At 42.6% G+C, this 18071-nt stretch overlaps 1 protein-coding gene across 3 annotated transcripts in view; it reads right to left on the bottom strand.

Moving 5' to 3' along the window:
- MYO5C (myosin VC) overlaps positions 1-18071 on the bottom strand; it is a 104295-nt gene that overhangs the window by 15599 nt on the left and 70625 nt on the right. For all 3 annotated transcript variants that reach the window (XM_047862143.1, XM_047862145.1, XM_047862144.1), the window contains exons 30-38: positions 16433-16526; positions 15478-15541; positions 14219-14387; positions 10219-10306; positions 6909-7007; positions 5454-5608; positions 3811-3900; positions 1363-1513; positions 347-629 (exon numbers count right to left, since the gene is read on the bottom strand). In XM_047862143.1, coding sequence (XP_047718099.1) covers positions 347-629; positions 1363-1513; positions 3811-3900; positions 5454-5608; positions 6909-7007; positions 10219-10306; positions 14219-14387; positions 15478-15541; positions 16433-16526 — 1193 coding nt within the window. The remainder of the gene's footprint in view (positions 1-346; positions 630-1362; positions 1514-3810; positions 3901-5453; positions 5609-6908; positions 7008-10218; positions 10307-14218; positions 14388-15477; positions 15542-16432; positions 16527-18071) is intronic.

Below are 18071 nucleotides of genomic sequence, written 5' to 3'. Positions count from 1 at the left end.
AGCCCGATGTGGGACTCGAACCCACAAACCGTGAGATCATGACCTGAGCTGAAGTCAGACGCTCAACCAACTGAGCCACTCAGGTGCCCCGACTAGTTGCTAGTCTTTAACCACTCAAGGCCCTGGGCCTGAGTGTCAAGCTAGCCTGGTGCAGAGTGGTGGGTGGAGGGGCCACCACCTGACCGCAGACATCCCCAAAGTTCCAAGAGTCCTCTTGCACAACCCCCCCCCCCCGCCCCACCAGGTAGTGCAGCTCATGGGAAGGGGGCAGCAATGTGTGGCCCTAGACATTAAAAGCATCTTTTCCAGCTGCTTCTTGGTGTAACTGATGAATCATGGGTTTTACCTGATCTGCATCCCTTTTCTGCAGGAGCACATGTCCTTGCGCAGGAAGAGGCTGTTCAGGGTGACCGCCCCGATCAAAAAGAAGACCTGCTTCACAGCCTGCCTCACCAGCTCAGGGTCCAGGCCATTCTGGCACATGGTGCTGTAGAAGTAGCTCAGCTGCTGCAGGACAGAGGTCATGGTGTAGGCGTCCGTGTCATCTATGCTAGATGACCGCTTCCGGAAGCCCGTGGGCTTCAGGCCGGAGATGCCTTGCAGGCTCTCATACTCCAGCATGCCCGGCACTGCAGAGGAAAACACAGGCATTTCTTGCACATGTGGTGGGGCAACCAGAGAACATTTCCCACTGCTCTCTTGGGTCTGTTCCAGGACCCGGGACATTTTCTGCAAGAGTTAGCCGTGGATGCAGCTGTGATGGGGAAAGCAAGAGAATCAAGGAGTGGGGAGCACGGGGTGTAGGAGGTGGGCGGAGCACATGGCTGTGTACAACAGGGCGGCAGCTCCTCTTGCAGGCTTGGACTCCCTCTTCTTTCAGCTTCACAGGAAAGGGAGCGGGTCGACACAACTCATGGTCTGTACCATTTCAAGCCTGAAGTATTTAAATTTCAGAAAGTTGAAGAAAGTATACAAGAATCTGAGTGCGACTTTAAGATTTCAAAAGTGGTAATGACCTAGGAGTAGCTACACATGGAGTAGCAGGTCTCCCTGGTCTTTCCCTTTGGGGTGAATCACCCTTCCAGGCAGGAAATTACAAACCATGTACTTTTTAGAGAAGCAATCATTTTAAGCAATAGAAAAGAATTAAAAATGAGACATTTACACGGTTACATTTTTCTGGTTTTAAAATTATGTTCTTTGAAATCACTAGATCTCACCAACCATGAGATCATGACCTGAGCCAAGATCAAGAGTGGGATGCTTAACCAAGTGAGACATCTAGGCACGCCCTACAGGATTTGTTTTTTTAAGGTTTCAATGTTACCATAAATATTTTTTGGTCATCAATTCTTTTCTTACCTATTATTGGTTGAATGTTATTTTCCATTACAACAATGAACCGATGATATATTCGTATTGCCACATCGCTAAGAATCTGTCTGTATTCTGAAAGGTCAAAATTGTTCAAGCAGTTCTTATTCTGATGTGGACTATTAAGCTTCATGAATTCCTGAAAGTAATTTGAGCATATAAATACATATAAATATTAGAATGCTATAGGCATGTACGAAATTAAAATACTCTCTAATGGCATTATAATCAGCTCCTATACTTCAGAACTTAATGTCTTATTTGTATCAAATGAGCTCTACACGTGTGTGGTAGCCCTTATTTTCTATAACTGTCACTGTACTCACCCTACAAATATGTGCCTCCAGCACCAACAGAACACAGTGGAAAATAACCTCCATGGAAGCTCATAAAAAAAACAAAACAAAACTGCAAAGCACCCAAGGAAACAAAGAGGTTTAAGAGGTCAGTAATACAATACATGAGATTCATGACTTAATGATTATAGAGCATAGATCAATCTGAAATATTTTAAGATGTGTGCAATGGACTAAATATTTGTGATGTTCCCAGATTCCTATGTTGGAGCCTTCACTTCTAGTATGCTTGTATTTGGAGATGGGGCCTGTAAAAAAGTAATTCAGATCAAATGAGGTCATAAGTGTGAGGCCCTCATCTGATGAGATTAGTGTGCCTTTAATAAAAGACACTAGAAAGTTCAATCTTTCTCTCTCTGCGCCCACACACCAAGGGAAGTCTGTGTGAGGGTATAACGAGAATACAGCCATCCACAAGCCAGAAAGAGAGCACTCACCAGGTACCAGCCATGCTGGCACCCTGGTCTCAGACTTCAGGTTTCTAGAACTGTGAGAAAATAAATTTCTGTGGTTTAAAAGCCTTCTAGTCTGTGGTATTTTGTCATAACAGCCCACCAGCCTAATACAGTATGTTCAATATGTTCAAAGAAATAAAGGAAAAAGAAAGCATTAAGACAAGAAGAGGATATAATGGTAACAGGCATAGGTGAAAAAGAACCATAGAAACAGAAATGAATATATAGCAACTGAAAAAAAAAATGTAGAACAGATAGAGCAAAGAACATTGTATATGTGGCTGATGGGGGCAAAGAAAAGGTAAAAAAGTAAATGGTGTTGCATAATACCCTCTTCCATTAATGTCTCACACATGCTTGTTTGTCTTAGATGGGCTGGTCTGTTCCCCCTGCTCCTTTTGGTATTCCTTTTAGTCAGAGGTTGAGTTTTCTCTACTTGTTTCTCCTTTCGTTCTGTAATACTAGTAGAATTACTTTTGTATTTTACTCTTCCTTCATTGGGACAATTTGCTATCCACATGGAAAAAGATATGAGGTCACTATCTCAACATCATGGGATAAATAATCACACCAAATCTGGATAGGTAAAAGCATAATTGTGAGCTCCAATTTGAATTACAGAAATACAGAAGAAAGTAGGAGAATAAATTCACAATCTCAGGGCAGGGAAGAATTTCTTGACCGAGACACTAAAACACACCATAAAAGGATAGGATTGATACACCAAAATTCAGAAATTATGTATGATAGACTCCATAAAGAAAAATATAAGACAAGCCATGGTTTATCCATGATAAAGATCTACAAATCAGTAAAAAAAAAAAAAATCACCTCTAAACAAAATGGAGAACTGATGTCATAGGTAATTTGAAAAGAAACCTAAATGACCAGTGAGCACATGAAATGATTCTTGACCTCATTAGTGATCAAGTAATTGCAATTTAAGTTGACAAGGTATCATTTTATACCTATGAGGTTGGTAAATAATTAAAATGTCTGTCAATATCAAGTGTTGGGGAAGGTATGACACTGGAAACTTCTACACTGCACGGGTGTGTGCAGGGACAAATGGTAGAAACATTGGGAGAGCAGTAAAACCCTAAAAGCCACTTTGTTATTTCAGGTCAATGAAATTTTGCTCTTTGAGTATTTGAAGGTGGAGAATTCCTTTATGATGTTAGCCCCTTGGGGGCAGAGTTGGAATGGCAAAAGATGTACAGATTATGGAGGAAGATGAGAATCCTGCAGATCCTCTCTGAAGAAACAGTCATGTTGATCTAAAGGTTGTATTTTAGAGTTAGAATACTAAAATCTTCAGAATTTCACAACCAGAATCAAACTTAAAAATCATCTAATCTACCTCATTGATTTAAAACTCAAGGAAAATGGAGGCTTATTATCATGCCCAAGGTCCAGGCCTTTTTCTAGAAGTCTCTGGCTGTGAATCCTGTCCAACCAGTAATGTGAAGCTGGCCTCCTGGCTGAGGAGGAAGGTAGGAAGCCATTTGGAGCAGAGGCTGTCCCAGGAAGTGGGGACATGCCCAATCCCTGTGGTGGGCTCTGCCTCATAAGGAAGTTCTAGACCAGCAGTCAGCACGGAACACAGAGCAGGCGAGTGCCCCTACCTCTTCACCACTGTACTGCTTTAGGCAGTTGAGGAAATGACACGTATTGGAAAGCCAAAAAGATAGCATCTCAAAGTCTTCTAAATGTTCCTAAAAAAAAAAAAGAAAGAAAGAAAGACAAAGTTGGATTTGGTCACTACTGGTACCTTTGAGCCAAGAACAGATGTATCTCACCTGTTTACTTAGCTTGTTGGCTTTTGGTCAAAATGAATTCTTCTTTTATTCACCCAAGATTTTATTAAATTTACATACTGTAATGATAGGCTTTTATGTTTATTTAGCAGGTTATGGTTTGCAAAGTATTTCTGTATAGGTCACTTAGTATGAAGCTTGATACAGGCACTGCAGGAGTGCCTGATAAAGGTAAGACTGGGGTCTTGCTTTCTGGAGTTCTCATTCTGACTGGGAAGAATGTTGCATATAACATAACGTATGCAGGACACAATTAAATAGGGGGCTGAGCACCTGCAGGGTGGACATAGATGATGCCACAAAAGCTCAGAGGATGGAAAGATGCTGATGAAAGAGGGCAGCTGAGAAAGCCTCCTGAGAAGGGGAGAGAATGCTGACTTGAAGGAAAGGGGTGGAGGGACCAGAGCTCAGAAGCGAGGACTCTCTTGGGAAGAACAGCCCCGCTTGTGGGGCAACAAGAAGAGGAAGAAAGAAGGTAGAGGTGTGGTGGTCAGAGAGGTAAGAGGAAAACTGGGACAGTCCTGGGATTTGAAGGACAAAGTAGGACGGTTTCAAAGAGGTGGTCTGAAAGCTTCAGTCCCTTAGAGGAGGATAAAAATTAAGGAGAAACCACTGGATTTAGCAAGAGGAATTACTGGTGATCTTTTTGTGCAGTGACAGAGATGAAGCCAGATTGCAGGAACTAACCTGCTAATGTAAGCACCTTGGTGCATGGAGAGGCACAGAGATGCGGGGGTGCAGGGCCAAGTGAGCGCTGCTTTAATGCGCTGTGTGCTGGAGCTGGGGAGGGGCAGTCCTGGACACCAGCAGAGGCAGAGGCAGGGAGCCACTGGGGAAGCTGACCGGGAAAATGCTGGTGAGGAAGGATTTCTATTCCTCATGCCATGCATCTTCTAGTTTCTAAATATTTAAAGATTCCAGAGTGGCAAGAGGAGGCAAGTACCGTGTACCCATGGCCTGGGACACAATGCACGTCTGTCCTAAGGAAACCCAATTTATGAAATTATGGACAGGGAAAACATCAATTTATGGGGGTCTCTTCCCAGAACACCCTGGTGGCTCTTGTGAATATAGTGACTAGAAAGCACGCAAAGCACCAGACAAATGTTAATTTTCTATTCTAACTCCTGATGAATAATGAATCCTCATGGCCAGACATCTCATACCCTGAAGGGGTAGAAGTGCTGGGGGTGTTGGCTACCCGGCTGTAGTCTTGAAGGTAAGGTTTTGAGGTCTGTTGGCACATCTTTATCCTTGGGGATCCCTAACCTAACTTGTCTTTTCCAAACAGCTTGACTTCTTTCACAGAGTGGGCCTCTGACTAATTTAAGGATGACACACTTCGCGTGATTCACCGAAGACTAGAGGTGAAGAATGGGCCAGGGATGAACCCTTAAGGTGTTCTTAAAGTAACTAAAATACCAAAGGCCAATGTCAAAGGCAGTTCCTACCTTAACCACCTGCTTGATGCCACTAATGGTGCTGTTCATGAGGGACTTGAGCATGTTGGCGTTGTTTAGAGAGTCTGCGTAGCGTACACACATGAACAGGATGTGAGCGGGCAGCCCTGGGATCATGTTCACCACCACACCACGAGGCTTCAAGTCTGGAACAGAAAGAGTCAATGAGGACTACAGCTGATCGATAGCCAGCTCTCCCCATAAGGAGCCTCTGACTATGGGACAAGGGTCATTTGCTTTTCTGTACTTGATACAATGCCTGAATGCACAGGCCTATCTTTTCTCTTTGAGGAATTCAGTCTGGCTCTTTTCCTGGCAAAAATATACAGGTACCACCTGTTCCTCTTACTTCCCATTTGCAAAAGACTTTCTCTCTTTTTTTTAAAAAAGGCTGAATTTTAGATAGAATTTGTACTTCTTCCTGGCATGGAGACCCTGGATTTCAGCCCTCCAATGTAAGGGAAAAACCCCAAGTCCATGCATCCACTCCAGCCTGTGTGATGAGGATGGGATACGATCTCAGTGATCACATACATCTTCCCTGAATCAGGAAAACAGACACACTATAGTCCTGCAGAGGCGGGCCTCGCTGACCTTGAGAAGAAGAGAATGGCAGGAGGAGACATTGGGGATAAAGGGAAGAGAGAAACTTTATAAACTCAGGTAAGCAAACAAAGACCTCCCCATGGCTGCATTAAGACAGAGGAATGAAGAGGCCCCACAGCTGTGCACAAGTGAGGCTAGAAAGGAAAGGGTACAGGTGGCTCATGTGCTCTGGTGGGGGAATCACCTAGAAGAAGAGGAAGTTAGGCTACACATCAGCTTTCTGCTTTATCTTGAGACCTGCTTATAGAAAGGCAGCTTTTCTCTCTCCCACTGGAAAACCATATGATTTTCAGGTGAGGACAGTCTAGTAAGATTGGTTCTCAGACACCAACACTTGAGCATGCACATTGGAACATTCCTGTAACTGAAATGTGTTTGGGAAGCTCCCATCACATTGCCTGCAAATAAAATTCTCAGCAGAAGTCGAATGGGACATGGAACCACAGTTACTTCTGCCATTGCTCCTGTGCTGAGACACAAAGATGAGAGGATGTGTCTTCTATCTGGATCCTATGATTAGACTTTGGAAGGGGTGAGGGCAGTACTTCTTAACTGAGGGCAATTCTGGCTCCCAAGGGACATTTGGCAATGTCTGGAGATGTTTCTTATTGTCATGACTAGGGGTTGTTACTGGTTTCTAGAGAGTAGAAGTCAAGGATGCTACTTAATATCCTACAATACACAGCCCCCACACAACAACCAATTATCTGGTCACCAGTGCCGAGGTTAGGAGACTGTGGGCTAGGAGAAGCAGCAGTGGAGGAAGAGAAATGACTACTCCCACCCATGATGGTAGCAATGACTGACAGAGCAAACATTCAGACTTCCAGGTCTCACTACCGAGAATGAGGTTTTGAATGAGCTTGTCCTCATCTTCTGTCTTGTATTCCAGCATTCCAAGATACTCCTTGGGTCTTGAGGACAAGTGCACATCATTGCCTATAGTCAGAGGCAAACAATCAGCTAAATTCACAGAAACAACTCCCACAGGCTTTATAATGAGACTGCTCTGTCTCTTTCCACCCCATTCTGGCTGGCTTGCACACAAATGTCTGCGGCTTTCAGATAAATGGAAACTTGATTAATCCCGAAGAATTCCTCTGGTAGTGATTCTTATCTGCAACTATATCAATGAGTATAGCTGTCGCTGAAAAGGCGGAATGATCCTTGAAGGGCTCCTCATGAGTGCCCGGTATGAATCCAGCACAGTGCAGATAAGAAAGCAAGCCAAGATGTTGCTTCTGTCTTCAAGATGCTGATGTCACAGTCAAGGAAACAAGATTCATGAAACAGTAGGTGAGCAAAGTACCAAACTGCATGATCCTAAGGGGGCTGTATTAGCTTCCTATGTGCTGTAACAAGTTACCACAAACTTAGTGGTTTGACATACCACAAATTTTCCTATCTTACAGTGCTGGAGGTCAGAAGACTGAAATGGATCTTACATGTTGGACTACAATCAAAGTATCAGCAGAGCTAAGTTCTGGAAGCTCTAGTGGAGAATCCGCTTCTTGCCTTTTACAGCTTCTAGAGGCTGCCCATATCCCCTGGATTGTAGCCTCTGCTTCCTCTGACCTCTGCTTCCATCACCATGTCTGTCTGTCTATCTCTTTGCTTCTGTTGTCACATCACCTTGTTTCACTCTGGCATTCCTGCCCCTCTCTTATGAGGTCTCTTGTGATTATACTGGGTCCACCTAGATTAATACAAGGTAATCTCCCCATCTCAAGATCCTCAATTTAATCACACTGGCAAAAATCCCTTTTGTTGTGTAAATAACACACCCACAGGTTCTGAGGACTGTGATGTGGACATCTTTGGGTGAGCCAGAGTCTGCCTTCTGGTCACCAAAGATTCATGTCCATTCTGAGAGGAGATGTAATGCAGAAGCAGAGGTCAGAAAGATTTTTTTTAATGTAATTTATTGTCAAACTGGCTAACATATAGTATGTACAGTGTGGTCTTGGTTTTGGGGGTAGGTTCCGTGGTTCATCACTTACATATAACACCCAGTCTCATCCCAACAAGTACCCTCCTCAATGCCCATCACCCCTTTTTCCCTCCCCTCCACCCCCATCAACCCTCAGTTTGTTCTCTGTATTTAAGAGTCTCTTATGGTTTGCCTCCCTGTTTGTAACTTATTTTTCCTTCTCTTTCCCCATGGTCTTCTGTTAAGTTTCTCAAGTTTCACATATGAGTGAAAACATATGATATCTGTCTTTCTCTGACTGACTTATTTCACTTAGCATCATTCCTTCCATTTCCATCCATGTTGCTGCAAATGGCATGATTTCATTCTTTCTCATTGCCAAGTAGCATTCCATTGTATATATAAACCATATCTTCTTTATCCATTCATCAGTTGATGGATATTTAGGCTCTTTTCATAATTTGGCTATTGTTGAAAGCACTGCTATAAACAATGGGATACATATGCCCTTATGAATCAGCGAGAGAAAGATTTTGAAGATGCTATGCTGATGAATTTGAAGATGCTATGCTGATGAATTTGAAGATGCTATGCTGATGAATTTGAAGATGGAAGAAGGGACCCATAAGCCAAGAAATGTGGGTGGCCTCTAGAAGCTGGAGAGACAAGCGACAGGATTCTCCACTAAAGCCTCCAGAAGGAACTCAGCTCTGCTAACATGTTGATTTTAACTCTGTGAAAAACATTTTGGACTTCTGAACTCCAGGACCATAAGATAATAAATTTGTGTTCTACTAAGTCACTAATTTTTGCTGATTTGTTACAGCAGCTACAGGAAATTCACACGGGGCCATGAGAATGTACACAGAAGTGGGTTGGAACTGTTAAAAAATGAAGGAGGTAGCACACCCGTTGGGCCAAGAAAGGTGAGTAGGGTCTGGTGGGCGAAAAAGAAGGTGATGCAAGTACTGTTAACAAAACTTTCTTACTACTGCACGAGACTTTCTCCTGTTAATTTAATAAATTAGCTCTGTTCCCTTGGAAACTAATAAAGGTAGAACGCCAACTGTTTTAGTAAGCAATGCTGTTTATGATAAGAATGATACTGCAGCCCGTTAAGCTTTCAGATGACCGTGTCCCTGCTGATGACTTGAAGGCAGCTCAGGGCCAGAACCACATAGCTAAATTGCTCCTTCATTCTTGACTCTCGAAACGGTGTGTTGCTAAGTGTTTGTTGTTTTAAGTTGCTAAATTTGGGGATTGTTTGTTATATGACAATGGATAACTAACAGGAAGGGAAGCTGATGTATTCCACTTAGACACATTGAGTTGGAGGAGGTAACAGGAAGGCAAAGGAGATAGTCTTGGAGACACAAAGGGACCAGGACTCAAGAAAAAAACTGAGGAGTGGGAGGTGGAGTTTGGAAGTCCTTATGTTGAGATGGCAGTTCATTCACTCATTCCAAAAACAGGGACACAGTGGGAGCTTTGAGAGGGCAGACCTGATTTATCATTATTGAGGGAGAAATCCACATGTTGCTGTTGGGCATTTTGAGTTTGAGGTGAGAGTTGAATAAAGAATAATAAAGGAGCTCTTCAAAAGTGTGAAAACAGTAAAAGGAACAGAGAGTTCAAGGTATAGACTTAGTGATCCAGTTTGGGAGGAAGAGGAAGTGATACGAAACAAGAGTCAAGAACATTAGAAGAGAGAAGTCAGAAAAGTTCAGACTCAGAAGCAGGTGAAGGAAAGAAAAACCTAGGGGCCTTTTCACAGGAGTTCATGAGGACATTCAAAATGTGAAGTTCATATTCAGAACTACTGTCTGGCTTCTTAGCTCTCTACTTCTTTCTTCTAAGAGAAATGGAGATATTAATCCTCTGTAACTGGGAGAGGAAGAGAATTTCAAAGCAGTTATGTTTGAAACTTGATTACAGTTTCATTTTTAAAAGGGGAGAGTTAATAGCAGAAGAGGTTAAAAGTATTCATTTCAGGGTGTCCCTTGCAATTACATGAGTGCATCTGGAATTATCTGAGGGCTGGTGAGCTATCCTCGGCCCAAAGGATTTTTCCATTAGTCCATCACCGAGCCCCCAACCTCACCAGTTGACAATCATTCCTTTGAGTTTTAAAGACTCTGGACCACATCAGGAATCAAACGGTGCCTGTGGACCTTAGCTGACAGTTCCAAAAAGTAGGAAAGGGAATGTTATTTTTCCTACCCTTTTCAATCGTTTTGCTTAGAGTTTTAACTTGATCTTGGAGCTTTTTAATCACTCTGTCCTTCATGTCTAACTCCTCTTCAAGATCCTACAGAAATCAAAAGAAACAAGGACATGAGCTTAGAAGCATCTTAATCTATTTTTTGGTAACAGTTTTATTGAACAATAATTCACATACCATATAATTCATTCAAAAAGTGTACACCAAATGGTTTTCTAAAGTCAGCTGTACAAACATCACCATTATCGATTTCTAGAACATTTTTATCACACCAAAAAGAAACCTGTAACTTTCACCAGTCATCCTCTTGTTCCCCTATTCCCTTCTAGTCCTTGGTAATCACTAATCTGCTTTATGATTCTATATTATTTGCTTCTTCTGGACACTTAATATAAATGGAATCAAATAATATGTGGCCTTTTGTGTCTGGCTTCTTTCACTTAGCATGTTTTTGAGGCTCATCCATGTTGTACTATGTGTCAGTATTTCATTCCTTTTTGTGGCTGAAAAACACCCTATTGTATGGATATGCCATATTTATCTTGATCTATTTTTTCTTAATAAAGTAGTGCCCCTTGTAGATAATTTAGAAATATGAATGTGTGAAAATAGGTTCTCTGGATATCAGAGTCTGGAGGCAGAGAAACTTCAGAGATTTGGGTCCTGCCTTTGTGTTTCCTTCCTAATAATGGAGTGGCCTTGCTCATGCTGAATTTGGCTCAAAAACCAGCAGGGTCCCGGATGCCTACAAATATGTCTTAGAAAGGGCAAAATGTTTAGGCTCTTCCTAAATCCCAAAGGTTTTGGCCCAGAAAAGATTCAGGCTTCTCAGATCCAGCAGTACCCACCATACAATCACTATAGCCATGTGCCCTCTGGGGACTCTCAGGGCCAATGGAAACTGTGCTGTTTCTACTCTGTGGCTACCTCTCCCTTCCAACAGTTCTCCCGGTGAACAAGGATTTTGTTCAGAGTGTTCATCATAGTGTTATTACTTGTAGCCAAAAAATCCAATGTCCAACAATAGTGGGTAGAATAAATTGTTGTGTATCCTATGACTTAGGCATTAAAATGACAGCTTGCACATATTATCAATGACAATGGGAAAGTATCTTCAATATAGTGTGAGAAAAAATATAGAATTTAAAACTTTATATGTAGTATGACCCCAATTTATAAAATGTGTATTACCATGGTAGAAAAAAGAAGAAAGGAATAAAATAAATCAAAATGTGAACAGTGGTTTCCTCCAGGCTCTCATTGACTGGTGACTTTTTTTATTATTAGATGAATTTTAGGATGGGCTGAGATAGGAGGGAAGGAACTGTACCCACACCCCTACTTGTACGAACAGATAAAGTTCTTAATGTGTTTCTCCAGAGACACAGAACCGAGACCCCAGGGACACACAGAGGCACTGCTGTGGAAGTCAGGACAGCCACCCACATGTGCTCAGTAGGAAGCTGCTTCTCTACTGTCTGAATACAGGCTATTCACTGAGAAAGTTCTATCTCCCTCAAAAAAAGTTGGACATCATCTAGGTGCTCCTGACTGGAACTTGTTACTTTCTATTAAATGTTAAACTCTTTGGATTTCTTTAGATATAATTCTTCATCAAAGTTAAATCCTGATATTGCAAAATAAGATTTTACCCCCTCATGGTTTTCTGTGAGATAATGGGGAGTCCTTATGGTACTGGCACAAAATAGGCACATAGATCAATATAACAGAATAGGAAACTCAGAAATGAACCCACAAGTATATGGGCAATTAATCTTTGACAAAGCAGGAAAGAATGACCAGAGGACAGTCACTTTAAGAAATGGTGTTGGAAAAGCTGGACAGTAACATGCAAAAGAATGACATAGAACTACTTTCTTATAACATACACAAAAATAAGCTCCAAATGGATGAATACCTAAATATGAGACAGGAAACCATCAAAATACTAGGAGAACAAAGGCAGTAGCCTCTTTGACATCGGCCATAGCAACTTCTTTATAGTTAGGTCTCCTGGGGCCAGGGAAAAAAGCAAAAACAAACTATTGGGACGTCATCAAGATAAAAAGCTTCTGCAAAGTGAAGGAAATAATCAACAAAACTAAAAGGCAATCTACAGAAAGGGAGATGACATTTGCAAATGACATATCTGAGAAAGGGTTAGTATCCAAAATCTATAAAGAACTTATAGAACTCAACACCCAAAAAACAAATAATCCAGTTAAAAAATGGGCAGAAGACATGAACAGACATTTTTCCAAAGAAGACATCCAGATGGCTAACAGACACCTGAAAACATGCTTAACATCACTCATCACCTGGGAAATAAAAATCACAACTACAATAAGCTATTACTTTATTCCTGTCAGAATGGCTAAAACCAACAACACAGGAAACCGTAGGTGTTGGTGAAGATGTGAATATAGGGGAACCCCCTTACACTGGGGGTCAGTGTAATAAGTCAGTCAGAAAAAGACAAATACCATATGATTTCACTCATATGCAAACTGGTGCTGCCACTCTGAAAAACAGTACGGAGTTTCCTTAAAAAGTTAGAACTAGAACTACCCTACAATTCAGCAATTGCACTATTAAGTATTCACCCAAAGGATACAAAAATACTGATTCAGAGTATTTAATGCTGTTGTAATATTTGATAATACTGCTATAAACATTGCACCCCAATGTTTATAGCAGCATTATCAACAATAGCCAAATTATAGAAATAGCCAAATTGTCCATTAGCTGATGAATGGGTAAACAAGATGTGGTATACACACACAGACACACACAGACACACACACACAGACACACACACACAGACACACACACACACACACATACACGCGTGCATGCACACAATGGAATACTACTCAGCGATGAAAAAGAATGAAATCTTGCCATTTGCAATGATGTGGCTGGAACTAGAGAGTATTATGTTAAGTGAAATAAGTCAGTCAGAGAAAGATGAATACAATATGATTTCATTCCTGTGTGGAATTTAAGAAACAAAACAGATGAACATAGGGGGTAAAAAAGAGGCAAACCAGAAAACAGACTTTTAACTATGGAGAACAAACTGAGGGTTGCTGGAGGTGAGGTGGGTAGGGGGATGGGTTAAATGGGTTATGGGTATTAAGGAGGGCATTTGTCGTGATGAGGACTGGATGTTGTATGTAAATGATGAATCATTAGATTCTATACCTGAAACCAATGTTATTCTGTATGTTAACTAACTGGAATTTAAATAAAAACTTTGGGGGAAAAAAAAGAAATGGCGGGTCCTGACAATAGGATGCAGAGCCTGGGATGCAGCCTGTCCAGGGTGCTGACCACTGCCCAGGGAGCCCTCCGCCAGTCATAGACTTGGGAGGCTCAAAGGCCAGGAAACGGCCCGAGCAGTCTGACTCCCAGGAAAGTGGCCCATGGGCCATGATGGTACTTCTTAGGCTGTGGGTTTCACACACCAATAAAATTTCAAAAGAATTGCTGGGGACTGACTTAGAGTAGCTCAATTTCTTTCTGACAAGGGCATTTAAAATGTGATGAAGATTTTAACAATTTAAGGTGTCTGTCATCTACCATCATGATCATTTCACAGAAGAACATTTTGACTTGAAAAACTGTAGGAAGGGCACACCTGCAAAGCAAGGAGGGCCCCTCACTGTGGAAAGTCTTGCTTAGGGAAGTTCCCACATCAGCCTGTCATTCTCGGTGTGTTCTGGACCAGAACGGTTGAGACAGGTGCCATCTGTAGGACAGTGCTTATGTCTCCTCTCATCCCCCTTTACTTTATCAGACACTTTGCTTGTGTGGCCCGTGCTAAGCCCCGAAGGCTCAGCAGCAGGCTGTAACCTCAGAGACCACCTGTCTCCCGAGAGCAGGAAACACACTGCTCTCACGGTGGCTGTTCATTGCATGCGTTAGGTGACATGTTCCCCCCGCCCCCCTTCAGTGACATCTGCACACAGTCATTTATCAAATTGGGAAACTTCTCACCCTGTTTTCCATAGTGAGCCGAGATGCTTCCTGTCGGAAACTACTCTTGACTTCACTTTCACTTTCAAATTGCTTCTTCAAGAGCTCGCTGGCCTGCTGCATTTCTTGAATCTTACTGATCAGCTTCTCTTTCTCTTTGGTGTGTATTTCATTTTGGGCCTCTAAGGTCCTGACAAAGGGATAAAGGAAATTGCGTAACAGTTTGACTGTCATGGAGAAGTCACTCATTGTCATAGCAAAAACTGATTATTTCCAAAGACAGAAAAATACTTCGGCCAATGTATGTATAAGGTGAATAGTACTTGAGTAGAAATGTCCTCGAAGTGGGGTTGGGGGCAAAGATCAGGGCTGGCTGTGTATAAAATTGTCTATGACTGCCCTGGTCTCCTTAACCTGATGGAGATTCTTGCCTCCACTCCGCCAGGGGCTGCTGAGGGCTCCCACGAGGCATCCACACCCACTCACGCCCTTAAGACAGAAAGCCCGATGATTATCTCCTTCATGAAAGGCCTGGGGACCAGACTCTCAAAAAGCCAGGGATCAGAGAGAAGCAGCAGCCCATCAAGAGTTCCAAGACAGTGTCTCCCCACTTTCCTACTCTTTGGGGCCCTCATTTCATCCCTCTCCTACCAATGAAGTCACATGACTAAAAATGTTCTCTAGGACATATTGTGTCCATGTATTGCTCTGAAAATCAAGTATGTCAGTGAGCTGGCAGCAAAAATTTTCCTCACGAGGCTCCACCAGAACTCCAGGCCCTCTGCTGGTCAGAATGCAAATTTGGGGCAATTAACAGTGAAGATTCTCTGTCAGCACAGATTTCAAGTCTTACTCTAAACGGTTTGCTATAAGAAAATCTCTTCTCTCACACACAATCTTATTTCATCAGTTTTTTAAACAGATTATCTGTGTGTGTGGCATGGCATTCTAACAGTATAAAAGAGTATGTGGTGAGAAGTAAGTCCCCTTCCCTCCCCTGTGTGCCAGCCATCCAGTTACCCTCCTTGGAAGCAGGCGATGTTTTGGTTCTTGTATGTTTTCCCAGGGTGTGTGTGTGTGTGTGTGTGTGTGTGTGTGTGTGTGTGTGTGTGTACCATATGTGTTTCTTTCCTTCACATTTAAATGGTAATGCATCATATTACCTTAATCAGCACCTTGCTGTTTTGGCTTAATAACATATGTTGGTATCTCCCACAATTTCAGAAAAGAAAAGCATTTACGTGAGCATGAACATCACAAACATACACATTAACACTTACTTTCTTTGTGTTCCCTCCTCTTCTTGATTGCGGTTCAACTGGTTAGACAATTCTTCCAGTTTTCCTGTAGTGAGAAGACCTGCCATTACTTTGGGGGCTATATGGCACCCTGATTCGGATTTGGTCGTGCTTTCAGTTATCAGGGGTCCTAAGCTGTTTCCTGGTAGAGGTTTTGCTTGGTCTGAACCATGTTTAAAAATTTTTAGGTGTGCCTGGGTGGCTCAGTCAGTTAAGCATCTGACTTTGACTCAGGTCATGATCTCTCAGTTCATAAGTTTGAGCCCCACGTCGGGCTCTGTGCTGACAGCTCAGATCCTGGAGTCTGCTTCAGATTCTGTATTTCCCTCTCTCTCTGTCCCTTCCCCACTCATGCTCTGTCTCTTTCTCCAAAATAAAAAGACAAAAAATTAAAAAGTTTTAAAGCCATTATTCTAAAGTTGTCATATGTCACACAAAAATATGGATTTCTGGCTTTTCTTTAAAAATAGGATTGAGGGCACCTGGGTGGCTCAGTCGGTTAAGCGTCCAACTCCTGGTTCAGGTTCAGGTCATGATCTCACGGTTCCTGAGTTTGAGCCCCACACTGGGTACTGCGCTGACAGTGCAGAGCCTGCTTAGAATTCTCTCTCTGCCCCTCCCACATGCTTTCTCTCTCTCTCTCTCTCTCTCTCTCTCTCTCTCTCTCTCTCTCTGTCAATAAATTAAAAATTTTTGAGTTAAAAAAATAAGACTATCAAACAACACTGGGGCCAATTTGCCTACATGGCAACAATCAATGGAGCTTGGAGGCTGGGACACTTACTGCTTCCTCCACTCAGCCCCCTTCTCACATTTGTCACTTGGCTGGGCCCCTGGAGAATCAGAGTCTGAGATCCCTGGGTACAATGACTTTTCTGTCACTTCCAGGACACAGGAAACCATCTTCTAAAAGCACTTTCGTGACAGTTGCAGGTACCTTTCATGCTTTCAGTTTGTTCATTCAGGCGGATTTCCAGATCTTGCTTCTGCTTCTCCAGCTCTGAAATTTGCTGTTTGAAGTCTGGGATCATCTTTAGAGAAGAATCAGAAATATTTGAATATAAAACGCTTTCATCTCTGAACTTTAAAATCTCAGAGCTACTCAGAAGCAAACTGAACCCTCTAGGAGTCTAACCCCAAGGAGCGTACATCTAGCATAGTTGTGTGTGAGGGCCAGCTGAGGTGTTAGACTGGTTTGGCATTATGGTTTTATACCTCAGTATCTGTACAGTCACAAGCAATACCAGCATGTTCAGAGGGACTGGTTCTTACATGCTACAACCTTCTCTCCAGGGGAAGAAGGAAGTACACAGTCTGGAGGGCATCACGGGGAGGGGGGAGGGGCTCTGCTGAGATGAGGGCAATGTGAGCAAACAGAGGGCAGCCTTTTTGGCCAAGGCCCAGAGATGCCATCTCCTCATCCAGGAACAGGAAAATCATCTCAAAGAGGTCCCCCTGTGCCCTGTGAATTCCAGGCGGTGCAGTGCTCTGTTAGTGGAGGTCTGGAATGGTCCAGTATGTCTCACAGTCCTCTGTCCTTGTCTTCTGTATTTCTTTAAATGTCATTCACCTCCACCCTCAGTTAGGTAAATGGCTTTTCTGTTGTCCAAATTTGTAAGAACAACTGTGCTTCTGAAGCAAATGAAGAAAACTTGTTTGTGCATGAAGATGTATGTTCCACATTATTCCTCACTAACATTTCATCCAAAGAACAAACAAAGACACGAAGGGCCTTAATCACCGTTCCACATGTTTGCTGTGCCCATGGCCACGTCTCCTCACCTGGGACGCAGCCTTGCAATTTCCTAACACTCTCAGGTTAGGCAGAGGAGAAGGAAATGGTAAGAAAGGTGACAAGGTGCAGCCTCTAGAGAGGTGGCTTGAGAAACTCCAGGAAAGTGTGGCAGGAAACTCCAGGAAGGCGGCAGAACAAAAGCAGGCATGAAGAGGGAGTGATGATGTCACCAGATGTTGCTGAGAGACAAGATGAGGGTGAAAAAGAAGGTGGCTGTGGGGTAAATGGGAGATGAGTTGAGAAATCAGTTAGGTGGCCACTGAGAAGTCTGGCCAGCTCCCCCCAAAAAATGGGGTGGTGACTGCAGGTGATGTGGGGTTAAGAAAGGGATGTTCTTTGAGGAGATTCCTATAGCATTTCTCAGTGGCTAGAGGCTTGAGTTGGAAGAAAAGATGAGACAAACTCAGAAGGAAGGAATCCTGGAAGAGAGAAGCCCTTGAAAAAATGAGATAAGAGGCACATCATCTCTGTTCACAGCACAAGCAGAAGAATGGGCCTGAACACATGTCCCACTCAAGAGTTACCCTTCTTACCTTAGGGTTTTTTTGTCACTTGCCAAGGGGTTAGGGCTAGACTTAAAATACATAGGTTTAAACACACACACACACACACACACACACACACACACACCAGAATTTGGACCCATTCTATGGTAAACAAACCACCTCTCACATCAAAGTGCTTTCCAGCCTAGGGTAATTTTATAGATTTATCTTCTTTGTAAAAAATAATTAATTGATTTTAAAAACAAAGTTCTTTTTTTTTAAGTTTATTTATTTTG

The sequence above is a fragment of the Prionailurus viverrinus genome, chromosome B3, assembly GCF_022837055.1.
Source record: "Prionailurus viverrinus isolate Anna chromosome B3, UM_Priviv_1.0, whole genome shotgun sequence".
Classification (NCBI taxonomy): domain Eukaryota; kingdom Metazoa; phylum Chordata; class Mammalia; order Carnivora; family Felidae; genus Prionailurus; species Prionailurus viverrinus.
Note: the sequence above shows the minus strand (reverse complement) of the source record. Positions and strands in the feature narration are given on the sequence as shown.